The sequence below is a fragment of the Silene latifolia genome, chromosome 6 (assembly GCF_048544455.1).
Source record: "Silene latifolia isolate original U9 population chromosome 6, ASM4854445v1, whole genome shotgun sequence".
Lineage (NCBI taxonomy): Eukaryota > Viridiplantae > Streptophyta > Magnoliopsida > Caryophyllales > Caryophyllaceae > Silene > Silene latifolia.
Genome location: NC_133531.1, coordinates 3209902 through 3225896, shown reverse-complemented (window position 1 = coordinate 3225896; position 15995 = coordinate 3209902). Strand labels below are relative to the sequence as shown.

Sequence of the window (15995 nt, the reverse complement as noted above, 5' to 3'; positions counted from 1 at the left end):
GTTGGAATCGGTTCATCTTCCTTTGGTGGGTCAACCATCTCCACTTCCGTTGACTTCTCCACCTCAACTTCATCTTCTACTACAACTTCAACCGGTTGCTCTTTTTTTGCTTCACTAGATACTCTTTTCCTCTTCCACTTTGGAGATTTGTCAACCTCCTCCAATTGCCTTCCACTTCTCAAGAATACCGCATTCATCTCCCTTGGGTTAACCGTGTTACCCAGAAACTTCCCCGGATTTTGAGCCAATTGATTCAATTGTTGCGAAATTTGAGCTACATGGGTTTCCGTTGCTTTTTGGGATGCTCTTATTTCATCATTAACCCGGCTTTGTGAGGCAATGTGGTTGTCAAGCTTTGAGTCGGATTTTTGGTTGGCAATTACCAATTGCTCAAAGGCTTGCTCCCAAGAAGGTTTTTGAGGGGCTTGGAAGTTTTGGTTGTTGAAGTTTTGGTTTTGAGGTTGGAAATTTTGATTTTGAGGTTGGTTGAAATTTTGTCCCTTTAAACCTCCAAATAGTTTTTGGTTTTGAGTGACAAATTGTTTTCCTTGGAAACCGGGTGGAATTTGTCTTTGGAATTGAGGGTTTATTTGATTGAACCTTTGTTGTTGTGGTGAGGAAGTGGTTTGGTTTTGAATGTTTTGTGAAGCATAAGACAAGAAAGGATGAGTTCTTTTCCCATTACCAAATTGGTTGTTGTTATTGTTGAACTCTTGCCTTGCACTTGTGGTTGTAGATTCCCAAACTCCATAAACTTGTTCATAGCACTCCTCTTGGATGGGTGCAATCAAGGGACACCCAATTGGAGAATACCATTGTTCTCCACATAATTCACAAGACAAGACTTGCCTCATATCGGAGCTTGAAGGTTTGGAATTTAACAAAGCAACTCGTTGGGTGAGTTCATCTAGCATTCCCTTAACCTCCACATTCAAAACCGCGCTAGAATACTTGTTCTTGCTCTTTCTCATTTGCATATCACTTCCCCATTCCATATTCCGCGACGCCATCTCTTCAATTAGCTCATTTGCCGCTTTATGCCCCAAAATATCTAAGGCACCTTTTCCCGACCCCGTATCTAATGAAATCCGAAGGTTTTGGGTTAACCCCTTGTAAAAATTGTTCACTAGCTCGGCCTCGGAGATGCTGTGGTGGGGACATAACCATTGGAGTCTCTTATACCTCTCCCATGCCTCGTATAAGGTCTCATCCTCTTCTTGAGTAAAGCTTTGTAGTTCACTCTTAACTTTTGCCGTTCTTGAGGGTGGGAAGTACTTATTCAAAAATGCCAAAGCTAACTCATCCCATGTCTTGAAGAAATCCGCATCACAATTCTTTAACCAATCCTTGGCCGAACCCCTAAGTGAACGGGGGAACAACCTAAGGCGCACCGCATCATCGGAGACCCCATTCATCTTGTACATATCGCAATTCTCAAGGAACTCATTGAGATGGTCATTAGGGTTTTCCAAGGGACCTCCTCCAAATTGGTTGTCTTGGACAAGGTTGAGCAAGACATTTTTGATCTCAAAGTTATTAGCTTGAATTCTTGGCCTTTGGATGCTTGGGTTTACTATGTGCTTAGGAGCCATAGTCTCTCTTATCGGAACCGAATCACCCATGATGTTAGATTCTTCTACTTCTCCAAATGGATTCTCAAACACTTCAAAGGTTTCTTGTTGATCACTTTCTTCTACCGATGGTGCGTCTAGTAACCCTCTTTTTCTTTGAGAATTTAGTCTTCCTGTCGTAGCCTCAATTTCAAGATCAATAGGATATGTTGGTTGACCTCTTCTTTGCCGCCTACTCATGCAAAAGACCTAAACACTTGAAAGAAATGATTAGTAACAAAGGGACTTAGTCTAAACTAGAACAAAACGATTAATATCTAGCCGTACTCCCACAACAACGCCAAAAATTTGATGGTTCAAGCTTAACATCGCAAGTGAACGTGTGTAGTTGCACTACTTGAGGGTCGAATCACAAGGAGTATGGGAGATTACTAATTGTTAGTATTCTTAAGTTTAGCTAAGTCGAGGAAAATAGGTTTGATTGATAAATTGACTAAGTGAGCTACACTAGATGACATGCAAATGAAACTAATTAAGCAACAACTAAATTGAAAGAAGAAGCTAATTGGAATAATGTTTTACTCAAGGTATAAAAGGCCTAAGGCACGATTAAGCTACAAACATTCATGATTATCATGCTAATTCCGACAATTAGTCATCTTGGGGATATAAGGCGGGGGAAAACGCCTCTAATTCGCCTATTGACTCCCTCCCGGGCTCACGATAGGACACTAGACTTACCGATTCAACTCCCTCCCGGGATCATGACTCGGATTCCTTAAGTCTAAATTTAGACACAAAAGAGAACGAACTATTCCCTAGGTACCCGAATAAAGATTAAGGACTTTATGCTCACGATCTATTCCCGATTTCTCCAACTCTTTTCCCAAAGATGAAGGTTATCCCGGTTCCCAAAGGCACCCTCTTTAGGCTCTCCCTCCCGGGTTCAACCCAAATAGGCAAAGGATGTAAAATGGGTGGCCAACCTAGGACCTAACCAATTCCCATTGGCGGACAAGGGTCATCAATCAACCAAAATCCCAAATTACAACATTAACAAAATAAATCCAATGGTAAACCCTACTAATCTCTCCTTAATGACTAATTTAAATGGAACCAATCATGTTAATCACTATGTAAGTGCCCAATCGCACCCTAGCAAGGGTACTACTCACTAATCATGGTTGTTTTAGCAAGACAACTAATAAAGAGGGCAACTTTGACAATAAACATGATGATTAATTGATTTCTATTACTAAACATGCAATTGACAACAATTAAGATGATTTTTTTTTGGTACATATGAGGGGCGAAGCCCCAATAACTAATTAATTGCTATAATACGGGGAATGGCTACTCCGAAAATATCTTCCCGAAGTAGAGAACGAAGCTCATTTGTAGGTGCATCCAAGTAAGTCGGACTGGTGTTCGACGATACTCCTATATTTGCTAGGAAGTCCGCAGCTCGATTAGCTTCCCTATACGTGTGCTCCAACTTCACAACCCATCCTGCATCGTATATCAAATCCTTGCAACTTTTGACGATAAATTTGAGGTTATTACTAACCAATTGATCTTCTAAAATAAGCTTTATGCATGGTTTATTATCCATTTGGACTAGAACCCTCGTTAAGCCAAGTTCCTTCGCTCTATTTAAACCGGTGAGAAGGGCGATAAGTTCTGCTTTCATGGATGTGCATATTCCGCATGAGAGGTAGAAAGCCGTGATGAAATTTCCTGTCTGATCTCTTATAATTCCACCACCACCTGATAACCCGGGGTTACCTTTAGAAGCGCCGTCGGTATTAAGCAAGACCCACCCGTAAGGTGGAGGGTTCCAACGCACAAAAATTTCCGTATTAGTACCTCGTTGCTCTGGAATGAATATATCATATTTATCAAAAGCCTTTTTTGTTGTTTCGAATTGCTGATAGAGGAAAGCTCTTGGGTTAATCGGATTATCGCTACTCCTTCCAAATACGACATTATTCCTCCATTTCCATATCCACCAACATGTGATTGCAAAATAAAGAGGCCAATCATGAATGGAAGTGAATACCTCATTACTCGCATTCATAGTTAGCCACTCGAAAACTGGCGGATTATAGAAGGAAACGCAGTCATATCCAATGCCCACTTCGTCCCAAATTTGTTTCGACACCGGACAAGATCGAAGCAAGTGCTCGGTTGTTTCTTCCTCGATCCCGCACCTTGGACACAATGGATCATCGCCCATATTCCTTATAACACGATTGACATTAACCATGAGTCTACCATGAGCCGCGAGCCACAGGAACATACGTACCCTTTGCTGTACCGGTAAACGCCAGATAATGCGCCATATAGCAGGTTCGTTCTCATTGGTGATAGGAGTTTCCCGAAGGTAACCTAGAGCAGACTTAAGAGAAAATTTACCCGAATGCGAACCCTGCCAATAGAGTGAATCAAAAGCTTCTGGATCGTTTGTTATTGAAATAGACGCAATCTTGAGCAGCGAACTTTGAGGTAGATAATTCGAAAAAATGTCCCACTTCCACCCCGATGTATCGCACCACATATCGCTTACCGTAGCTCCTAAAATGTCATCCGGAATAGGAGCAACAAGACGGTCACTTAGGCGTTCACCATCAACCCAAGCATGATCCCAAAAAAGAGTTCGCCTTCCGTTTCCTACTGCCGTAGCTGCTCCTCGTACAATAGTACGTGATTGTGAGACGATTCCGGCCCATACATTAGACATGTTGTTCTTAGGTTGGAATATATCGATATCACACCGATTATTACAATATTTGGCTCTTAGGACCCGCGACCATAGACTATTTGGTTCCGTTAGGGCTCGCCAACCAAGCTTTGTGAGGAACGCTGCGTTTGCTTGTCGGGCTGATATAATGCCTAAGCCTCCAATGGACTTCGGCTTTTGCACGTTTTCCCATGAGATGAGATGGACATGATTTTTAGCTTCATCACCTCCCCATAGAAATCTTCTTGATTTTCGATCTATGGAGTCACAAACTGTTCTTGGGATTTTGGCCGATTGCATACTATAATTGGCAATCGTACTTAAAGTTGATTGGACCAGGGTAGTTCTACCCGCTAGTGAGAGCTTTTTAGAGGACCATCCTGCAAGACGCTTATTAACCTTGTCTTCGAGATGAGCAAAGGTTTGTCTGGTAACTCTCCCATTAATCGTTGGCATACCTAGGTAGGTACCCAAATCGTCTGTTTCGCTGAACCCTAAAGCTCTACAAACCGAAACTCTATCATCTCTATCGGTGTTGGATGAGAAAAAGACCCTCGATTTTGCCTCACTAATTTTCTCACCCGAGGCATTGCAGAAATTATCAAGCACATATCTCATTACTAAGGCCTGCTCCTCCGTAGCTTCCCCAAAGAGAACCATATCGTATGCGAAAAATAGATTGGTAATACACGGTCCATTCCGACATAAAGTGACCGGTCTCCAATTTCTATTACGAACTTCTTGGTCTATTGTCTGTTGCAATTTCTCTAGACACATAACAAAGAGATAAGAAGACAAGGGATCACAATGTCGAACTCCGCGAAAGGAATGAATTGTTCGGTAGCTTCCCCGTTCCAAAGAATCCGCATTCTAGCAGTAGAAACGCACTCCATGATAACGTCAATTAAGAGACCCGGAAATCCTATATCCCGTAGAGTGTCGTAGATGAAGCTCCACCGTAGCCTATCATAGGCTTTTTCTAGATCGATTTTTATTGCCATTATCCCTTTTTGACCTTTCTTTTTACGCATAGAGTGTATAGCTTCCTGAAATATGACGATGTTGTCCGTAATTTGGCGACCCGGCACAAAACCACTTTGTGTCTCAGATATGATTCGAGGCAGAACTTTCTTAATTCTATTAGCCAATGTCTTGCTTATGATTTTGTATGCGACATTGCACAAGCTAATGGGTCGAAATTGAGTTATAATAAACTAATCAAGCTTTAATCAAAATGAAATTAGGCAAAAAGATGGTAACTTTAACTTCAAGCAAATCAAATATTCAAAAATGGGAGAAACATAAACAAAGGAAAATGAAATTAACAACTAAAATAAGAGAAAATAAGAAGTGACAAAGGAAATATACCAACAATAATAAGGCAAAAAGATGATTGGATTGAATGATTGAAGAAGATGAAGAACAAATGTTTGAACTTTTCTCCCAAAATACTTTCTCTACCAACTCACTTTTTGATCTAAAAATCTAGTATGGAATAATGTGTTTGCTGAAAATAGGGTTGGTATTTATACAAAAGTCCATTAACAGCATTACAAAGGTCGAAAATGCGAGAAAAGCCCAAAATCCCTCTATCCGGAGTTGGGAACGCCAACCGCCTCTGAGAAGGCCGGACGAGACTTCTGAACGCCCACAAGGCCAAATTGAGCACCGGATGAAGGCTGGGAACACCGGCTTGAAGTAGATACGCCCATGGGAGTTGGGAGAACTTCAAGACGGTTCTCGATTTCCGCTTCGCTCCTTGCAAAAAGGCCCGTCTCCATATGACCTCTCACTTTCACCTAGAAAAGTGTGAAATAATATTATACTCACGCAAGGCCGTGTACAAAATGAATAAATGCAAATTCGACTATGGACTAGGCTAAATTAGCTTAAGAGTGCAACAAATGAAGACAAAGTGAAGGGTTTAAGGCCAAAAATGTAGGTTGATAACACGGTTATCAATGATCAAATTACTTTTTAAAATTATTCTCAATATAAAAAGATAGACAAGACAAATGAATGAGGCACATATAAATAAAATCGCTAAACAAATGACGGAAACGAAGCCAATCATTGAACATAAATAATACTTCCTCCATTCAACTTCACTCTACCACTTTGCTTTTTCACGTTCGTCAACGCGTGTTTTACGTGGTAAATATCGTTAGCTACGTATTTGCAAAAATTATAAAAGTTAGGTATATTTTAATGCACTCGTAAAGACGAATCAAACAAGATCCCACATGAATATATTTTCACTTATGTATTGAGAGAAAATCGAGATTGAATGTGCACTTGTGAATAGTGTAGAAAATGGAAATAGGTAGAGTGGAGTTGAATGGAGGAAGTATCTCTATCTCGTCAGAAAGTGGGTGTAGGCGTGTAGCTCGTTGCTAGAAAAGGCAGCAATAATTCAGCGTGTCCGATGAAAGTTTCTACCCTAATTGAAAGGATTCTTCCTAGAAATTACGGAGACAGTTGTGTCCAGCCCAAGCAAATGTTAGTCCAATTTAGGACTTCGTCTTATGAAATAAAACATGACTTCGTCTTATTTTCATAAGGTTTGCTTTGCTTGTAGGTTAGAAGTCAAATCATTTGGCTGGGGAGTTTGATACAAATAAAAGGTGAGTCCTTTCGTTTGGCAGAGTACACAACAAGCACACACCACACAAAATATCATATACACTTGCAGGTTGATTTGAGCGTGAGCTCAATTGGTGTCATTTCTTCTAACAAGAAACGGGTTTGTTTTCTTGGGTCTTCTCACACACGGTTTGACACAAGACGGTTCTTGTCTTGGGTTAGTGTGTGGTTGGGTGGCAGGAGTAAGGTGATTTTGTGGTCGAGATTCTTATCTCGGGTTCGATTAATCGAGGTCATATAGTTCTTTGTATACGGTCTTGTATCTGGATTCTGGCATTATTTAGGTGGTTTAATCTGAACTGTCTTACTTAGTCGATTGGTGGAATTTGTCAATTGTTCCAGGGTTTAGATTTGGTTTTTTCCTAAATCAATGTGGTTCCGAATTGGTGTATTATTCGGAACGGTGGATTGTACTGGTACTATTATAGTATTATTATAGTGGATTGCTCGATTGGCTGTGGGTTTTACCTCCGGATTTGGAGGGTTTTGCCCTATTTATTTACCCTATATTTCTGTCTCGTCTTATTGTTGTTTACAGTTATCTACTTTTGGTTTTATATTGTCGATTGTGCTTCCGTTGCGTGTGGGTAATTTGGCGTAAATTTCCCAACAAGCTTATGGGATTTCGAATTGTCTAAAAATACCACCTACTTGAGGGTATTCATTGTTTTCCATTATTTTCAAAACTGCTGCCTGTATCACTGTAAGACTGTAAGTTCCCTATACATTTTCTGCATTCTTAATAATATTGGATGCTAACTAGTCTTGTAAAATGGTTGTATCAAGTATCACTATCAACGTAGTTAGTACACTTATTGTTGGATGAAGTTGATAGATGAACCAACCTTAAGGTGATGGTTGAGGTCTAACTATTATAAATATTCCTATTATGCTCACTCACTCAAATGCCCGTTGGGCTTGAAGAGTAGTTGGTTGTGCACCGGCTCCCCCGTACCGTGTGCTGGTATTCGAGAGTTTTTGAGGGGTTTTGAGGTTGTCAGGATTTTTGAGGCCCAACTATTATAAATATTCCTATTAGAATTATCTACACCTTATTCTTTCAGAGTTTTGTGTACATTTGTTCTTTGGGTTTGGTGATTTGAGATGCGGAGTACTTTGTATTTTTTCTTAAAACGGGGTTGAAAACCAAACAATTTAGCAAAATGGGGTTAGTTTCAAACTTATTATCCAAAATGGGTCCACGCCGTCACTGAAGCCAGGTTCGGTCGTTCGGATTCAAGTCGCTCCCCCCTAAGCGACCATATCATGGGTGACAAGTAAATAGAGTTGATATTAGGGCTATGTGGTTTTGAATCAAGTCGCTTTGTGGGTGACCGACTTGGAATATATGCAATTACACTATTAATGGGTGTCATAATTAAAATTCTTATGGTTGGCAATATATGCAGTCCATTGTCCCAAAAATGGGTGAACATGGTGTTGGAGAAAATGTCACAACTTGTTATGAAGACGGAAAAATAATCGAGAATGTAGGCAAACCTGAAGTTACAGAGAGTGAGCTTTCGTTGAGCTCAGATGACAATGCACCTCGACTCGACCAAGATGTGGCTCCTCCATCACAGGAGGATCGCCCCAATGTGGCTCCTCCACCGAGAATTGATTATAGAGGACGTATTCGATCATCTGCCAATGAGGACGCTTATAGAGGACGTATTCGACACCCTAGAAGGCTAAGGCTGCCAGGGGAAGATGAACACCTTAACTACGGGAGGGCGCCATTGATCAGGGACCTTTATTCTGACAGTGTTCGGCCTCTACCGTCAGTCAATGAGGACACTTATGGAGGAGGAGGAGTTAGAATGAGCCCATTTACTACAACTCATAATTACGGCACGCAGCAGCTGTGTTGTGCTCAGCAAGGACAACCTATGTCTTCACCGACATTGATCAAGAATAACTCCTATGCTCACAGTGATCGGCCTCTATCATCAGCCAATGAGGACGCTTATAGTGGAGGAATTAGAATGCGCAGGGATGTTACAACCCGTAACTATGGGAAGGTGCCATTGACCAGTGATAATTTTGCAGATGCCAGTGATCGGCGGCCTCTACCGCCAGTCAATGAGGAAGCTTATGGAGGAGTAGTAGTTAGAATGAGCCCATTTACTATGAGAAAGGACCTCGGATTCTTGACATCAGGTTTTGGAAGAATATTATGTAATCGTTTGTTATATTTCACGGTTATTGTGTCTATATTTTGCTGCCTAATTTGTAGAATTGTAGCTAGGTAGATCTACAATGAGGTCACCTTTATTATACAATGTTGACATTTTCTCACGTTATGTTGACACCGTCTCAAGAGAGACCTACTCAAGGAGATTACATGGAGTAGAATGAAGAAGCGACCATTTTATTTCTACTATCAATCAAACTTGTATAATGTATGTATACATCTATTTTTCTTTTGTAAGTCTGCATTACTCTGCATATATATTACAACGTATACATAAATGTTTAGATCAACACTTTATGAAAAACATCTTATATATAGACCTAAACAAAAACGAGTAAGATTAATACTCAAGACATTCATATTATTGTGATATAAAGCCACAAAACACCTTCTTGATCTTGATCTTAATTCTTATGCACGGATCTATGGACGAACCGACGCCTAGTAACAAATCGATTAACCATAAATGTTCGCTATTTTGTCTTCGTCTTTCGCCGCCATTTTCGTGTTTCTTTGAGTTCTCGGAGCTTCGCCTTCAATGGCTTTCTTTTCCTTTTTTTTTTTTAAAAAAATTATTGTTAATTTTTTTAGTCGATTTTTTTGCTTGATTTGTTTTTACTTTTTCTCACTTCCCGCCAGCAATGGCAGTATGGCCGTATCATGCCCGTATGGGTAATCGCCAATCGGACAATGCGTGACTTTTGTATCCGGGTCGGTTTTAAAAAGTCCGAACCAAAATGGTGTAAATGGATTTACGGAGGTCCTGTTCTTTTAGGTTGAATGAAAGTGACCTGAACTAAAGTGAGTTGGGTTGAACTAAACTTAAATGAGTTGAAAGGAACGGATGTAATTAAAATTTGCTGAAATGAGCTGATTGAGAGCTGAAATTAAGCTGAAAAGAATAAGGCCTAAATTAGTGTAAAACCACCTTACAATTTTACCTAAACACCCTCCCATGATTCTCTTATTAAACTACCCGTGTTTTGGGAAGGGTATATTCGTCTTTGATAGATTATTTAATTTGTCTTACACTAATTTAATAGTGTAAAACCGTTTTACATAAGAACAACTCGTTTTTAATCGGAGAGAGTGAGGAGAATTAAAATAGACCGGTTTAAGTTTAATGTAGAGTAGAATAGAATGATTAAAAAGCAACCTTTTAATTTTTATGTTATGATCAACTTGCATAGAGTAGAATGATTAAAACTTTTTTTTTTTGAGGTCCGCATATATCATATGGGTACACATTAATATAGCTTCAATACAACAAAATTTCACTAATTATGCTACTAATTACAACGTTTACATAAATGTTTAGATCAACACTTTATGAACAAACAACATATAGACCTAAACAAAAAAAAAAAAAACAAGATTGATTAATTTTCAAGACATTCATATAGTATGAGTAATCATACGGCCACAAGACACCTTCTTGATCTTCATCTTAAGGCTTGTGTATGGATCTATGTGCGAACCGACGTCTAGTAACAAATCGATTAACCAAAGCCAAAGCGTTACTAGTAACATGAGAAACATCATTCACCTTCGCTTTAATAACATTCCTTAGACTTTTCCCGCGCCCACTACCTGAAAATGCCTGAGCACATTCAGTTTGGTCAGTGAGCGCGGTACTAGCCCAAGTCACAACATTACTCATATGCCACATAAAGTCGTCAACTCCTCCCTCTGTACTATATTTTTGTAACTCTAATAACGATTGTCTAAGTTGTGCGACACTGTCATTAATTTGGTCTATACAACTTCCTATAGCACGGTACTCGAACACGTGGGGTGATTTCTTTAGGTTACTAGCCAATTTGGTTAAGTAGGCTCGAGCAAATCTTGCTCGAGCCAAACTAGCCCTTAATGTTATCTGGGCTAATTCCTCGTGACTTATGTTTGTACTATTAACATAACCTGATAAAGTTTGTTCACATACTTTTGGATAACGCGTTGTACTACATGAATAATTGATGAATGCTCGAGTTTTTGAGCAACGACGACAACTCGTTACGCCAGAGACGATGAGGAGTATGGTGAGGGAGAGTAGTAGTAAAGAGAGGTTGTATTTTGCCATTTTTTGTGTGTTTTTTTATTAAGAGGTGGTGTGTGTGAGAGGGGAAGTGTGTGACTATGTATTTATAGGTGAAGATCGATGTAATGTAAGTATAATGTTTAGGGTCAAATGTTGAATGAAGGTCCATGTGCATAAATTAATTAAGTGCTTTGAAGCTTATCTAGAAGTCAATGGTTCATAGACCTACTACTCTACTAGTGGTGTAATATCAGCAAGTCTTGCTTAAAACGGAATATCCGTAAAATTTTAAAACAGGTCAAATACTATCACAAAAGGATAATAAAAACCAAAAATTTGACATTTTCTAGGCAACTTTTTATGTGATTTTGTATATATGTATTTGATCTGTTTTAAATTTATTAAGAATAATGTTCATCTTAAATGAGAATTTGTGGTGTAATATAATTTATGGATTTCTCACATAATTTCATATGGAGTATTAATTACAATGTCAAATTTGTAAGAACAACGTAGCATATTTAAATGATTACAAATTATAAAATAAGACGGTCTCATAAATAAAATAATAACTCAATTATTAGTAATAAATAAAAGAATGTTCTTTTTATATATAGAAATCGTCTCACATTATAATTACTGGTTGGTACTCGTAATTTATAGATGTGGTATATTGGTTTCATTAACATCATATTAACTTGTAAAAATCACCTTTGTCTAAAGTTGCCCTTTTAAATTTAGTAGTCAATTAATGTCAACGTTAACCGTTAATATGTCAAATTTCGAGTGCATGTAAGTTTAACCATGAACTTTCGTGTTAAAAAATTTAATTTGTCAGATTCAGAGTGCAAGTTCAACTATCAACTTTCGTGTTAGGTAATATAAGCTTTTCTTTTTAGTATTGTACATACTTTAGACTTTTCTACATTTCCTTAATTTCACTCACTTACAAAAACAGTGAAATTACGTTTAAGCGCTTTTATAAAAGTTATTTTGCCAAATGAATACACCAATACATAACTAGGAATTGGCTCTCTAATACCTTTTTTCTATCTTCTCTTAATTAATGAAATATTTTAATCAAATTAAGTATAGATTGAGACGATAGACTACTTATACCATAAGATCGTCTCATGTAATAACACTATTGTTTAATTGCCTATACATGCTTTGTAGTGATCTATTAATAAACAGGTATAAGACCGTCTTATACAATAACTAATATTTAATCGGGTATGCTTTGTAGTGATCTTTTTAATAAATAAGCAAAGAGTTGTTGTTGTTGAAGATCTCAATTATTGGCATTATAGATTACTCGTATTATTATTATACGATAGACAGGCGCGTATGCACTCTTATTTGTCTTCCACTTTACAGTGAAAGTGATAAACCTTTGGGACATAACCCTATACTTTAGGGAGAGATCATAATAATGCTTAGTGCTTGTATGACAGCATCCACTCCTATTTATGACATCACAAAATCTCATTGAAGACGGCACGTATCCGTCACTTTGGAGTGATGGATACCATTTCCTCTCACAAATGACTCAAATAGAGGAGAGAGGGAAGCACATGGGGATGCCCCCACCTTGTCCCCCTATCCGTTTTGTGAGTGGCATTACCCGTCACTTACTCCGACCCGTCTTCAGCAAGACTAACTATTATGACATTTTTTCATTATTTAAAATACAAGGTCTTAAATATATACGTCATAAAAATAATTAAATAAAACAAATCGACCATGAGAAAAAACGAAGCAAATTAAAAAGTAAACAAGTATGTTAAAAGAAAAGTCGTTCAACAATATCGTTATCAAATTAAAGACGATTATATACCTGTGCAACGCGGTCATATATACCTGAGCTGAGTAAAATTAAACTACTTTATACAAATATTTGTGTGTAAATTAGACGAAGCAACAAAACATGTGCATCAGCGGAGAGCTGTACCTGTGCACGTGATATTAACATAGAACAAAGGACTAGGTGGTTCGAGACGGATATGAATATGATCCATTTGATTGTGCGCGACTCGCATATAAACGAGTTAGTGGATTTGAGATTGGTAAATGAGCCAATCAGGCTTATGAACAACTCGGGTTAAAAGGAACTACAACGTCAGTACAATTACAAGGATGACAGTGGTCCGAATTTACACCAATATATATTTAATCGAGCTTATGTATAATTTTTATGAGTTTTCTTTAATTTTTTAATGTTTAAGTGGGTGAGTTCAGAAAATTTATGGTATAGCTCAGATTCGTTAAAACAAAATTCGAAAATTTTATTAGAAAACTCGTAATCTATTAACTGTATCGTACTTCATCCCACTGATTTGACCAACATTTGATGCATAAGGAAAGGATGAGGAGTAGGGGGAACGAGGTATGTACCTCATTATTCCACGCATTTTTCTCCCTCATCTCCTCCTCCTTTTGGGCTGAAATTTGTGATGTCATAAAAATACGCCAATACCATAATTTATAACTCTGAGCTATAACTGATCAAGTGCGGATCAATCCGTTTGGCCTATCTCGCATGGCCCACTATTTAAGCGGGCTTAGGCATAAAAAAATATTAACTTAATTGGTAACGGACAACAAAAATATACCCACTGAAATTAATGGGCGGGTATGGATCGGACTAAGAGAATGGCTATGGACTGACCCGCTAATTTTTTTTTTTTTTCATTTTTATCATTACTATGACAACTTGTCAACATAAAAAAAATGCATATAACAGTATGCTAACTATTTTCTTATGTAAATGAGAGCAAAACAAAGTTGAGCAAAAGAAAAGTTCATAAACCTATTTTCGTCTTTGTAATTGGTAATTTTTTTAGGTTAACAATCAGTTTTTGTTATAACTTCACAAGAACCTGTCTATTTTGATGGGGCCATATATGTACAATCAAAGTAGGCCCACTATGATGGACACGTGTAATAAATTTGGTCCTGTCGGACAATTTATGGTTATCCATGGTTGACATGTAAGCCCCCACAACAGGCCCAAATTTTCTTATACGTGTGATCAGAAGCCCACCAATATCTTCATCTTCATATTCATCACACCCTTCATCTTTATCAGACCCCTCCTCCTCTTCTTCAATATCATTGACGGTTACATGTAAATTTCTTCCCGTAACACGCTCCCATGAATCAATTTTAAATCTTCGACATCCAGACACATCTTTCAATTTAGGATCACCCCTTCTATCACGTGGCAATCGATCATACTCAGATTTTGACGTAACCCAACGTCCATCATATGATCGAGCAAACCCGGCATACTAGAATCCAATCCAGTGTCAAATAAGTTATCAACGGACAGTCTATCTCCGAAACAGTTGTCAAAATATCTACTTTTTCTTGGGGGAAGGGTTGCTTCGAGAATGTTAAGTCGAGTCTCACATGTATCAATGGTTGCATGATAGCTACACTGACCTGACAATAAATATTACAAGTATATTTACAGTAATACTTCCTACCTTAATTAGACAACCGTAATTAATGTTCATACTCATTTTCTGCTACGTACTCTATATAATATATACAACTAGTTTTATTACCCGTGAAATTCACGGGGTTGTTCACGGGGTTAGCTGTATTGTCACGTTGGTGGTGTTATACAATGCCGGATTTGCGGTCGCACTGAGCCCTGTTGACAAAAAGGACTCGTAAGAATTTTTTTTATCAATCTATATCTATACTGCCATAATATATCATCAATATATTGTCATTTTATTTTTTCTACAATTTACTGAACGTTTGCCATGGATTCTTAATATTTTGCCACGAATATTGTTACGTTTATTAGTGTTTTGTCACGATTATTGTAATTATTGTTATTGTCTTCAATTTTGTTTAGCTATGTAATTAATTCAACCTAAAACAAATTCAAAATAGAATTTTTTATATTTTTATTTGTGAACAATAATTCAAGGTAGATTGAATGGTTATCATTATTTTGAAAGATTATGGTGAGAATTATATTTGTGTTTAATATGAGATATATTGGCTTTAATCTTAAGTTTAATTTTTCTTAACAAATAAAAAGCAAATACTAATATTTATTGTGCTTTAATTAGTGTTTAAGGTTATGATTTTTTCAATTTTTTTAAATAATACTCCCTCCATACCAGACCAATGGTAACATGATAAAAAATGGGGTTTTTAAGAAAAGAGGGTAAAAGCAAGGGTAAAGAGGGGGAAAATAGGTGGAGTATGTAATTGTGGGCTTAATTGTGGGTTGATATGTGGGGTATGTAATGACATTTTGTGTAAATATCAAATGGGTATAAGGATAATTTGGTAATGTTGTGGGCCAAATAAGGAATGTTATCATTGGTGTGGTACGGCCGTATTAGGCAAGTGTTACCATTGGTCTGGTATGGAGGGAGTAATGATGATGTGTCATGCTCTAATCTTACACCTTCTTAAAAAGTGTGAGCCACATTTTACTATTCACTAATGAATAGTGATTTCCCTAATGAATAGTTGTTTTGTATTGAATAGCTAAAATGGCACAAGAATTAAGAAAGTGAGTTTAGACCACACAAAACGGACAATGGGACAGTTATGTGAATAGAGGGAAATGAAATTGAATTTGGACCACATAACACTTACCAAAAATAGACAATGGGACAATTACCCGACTAGACGGAAATGGACAATGGGACGATTATCTGGAATAGGAGGGAGTATGTTCTATATTTATATATGTGATTTTATTTTTGAAAAAGTATTGAATATTTAATTTAAATAAGTGAAAGTAAAACTTACGTTAATTATAACTCATTCTCATTTCCA

General features: G+C 37.7%; 2 protein-coding genes and 1 non-coding gene across 3 annotated transcripts; 2 read left to right on the top strand and 1 right to left on the bottom strand.

Moving 5' to 3' along the window:
* Positions 1–1143: 1143 nt before the first annotated feature.
* Positions 1144–1250, top strand: LOC141588900 (small nucleolar RNA R71). The gene has a single exon (XR_012519866.1). It is a non-coding gene; the product is annotated as a small nucleolar RNA R71 (small nucleolar RNA).
* Positions 1251–6738: 5488 nt separating this feature from the next.
* On the top strand, positions 6739–9426 carry LOC141585994 (uncharacterized). Its single transcript, XM_074407083.1, has 2 exons — positions 6739–7186; positions 8364–9426. Exon 2 carries the CDS (start codon positions 8379–8381, stop codon positions 9204–9206), a length of 828 nt encoding a protein of 275 aa, XP_074263184.1. The 5' UTR covers positions 6739–7186; positions 8364–8378; the 3' UTR covers positions 9207–9426.
* Positions 9427–10332: 906 nt separating this feature from the next.
* Positions 10333–11280, bottom strand: LOC141585987 (pectinesterase inhibitor 9-like). The gene has a single exon (XM_074407075.1). It carries the CDS (start codon positions 11226–11228, stop codon positions 10596–10598), a length of 633 nt encoding a protein of 210 aa, XP_074263176.1. The 5' UTR covers positions 11229–11280; the 3' UTR covers positions 10333–10595.
* Between the last annotated feature and the right edge of the window lie 4715 nt (positions 11281–15995).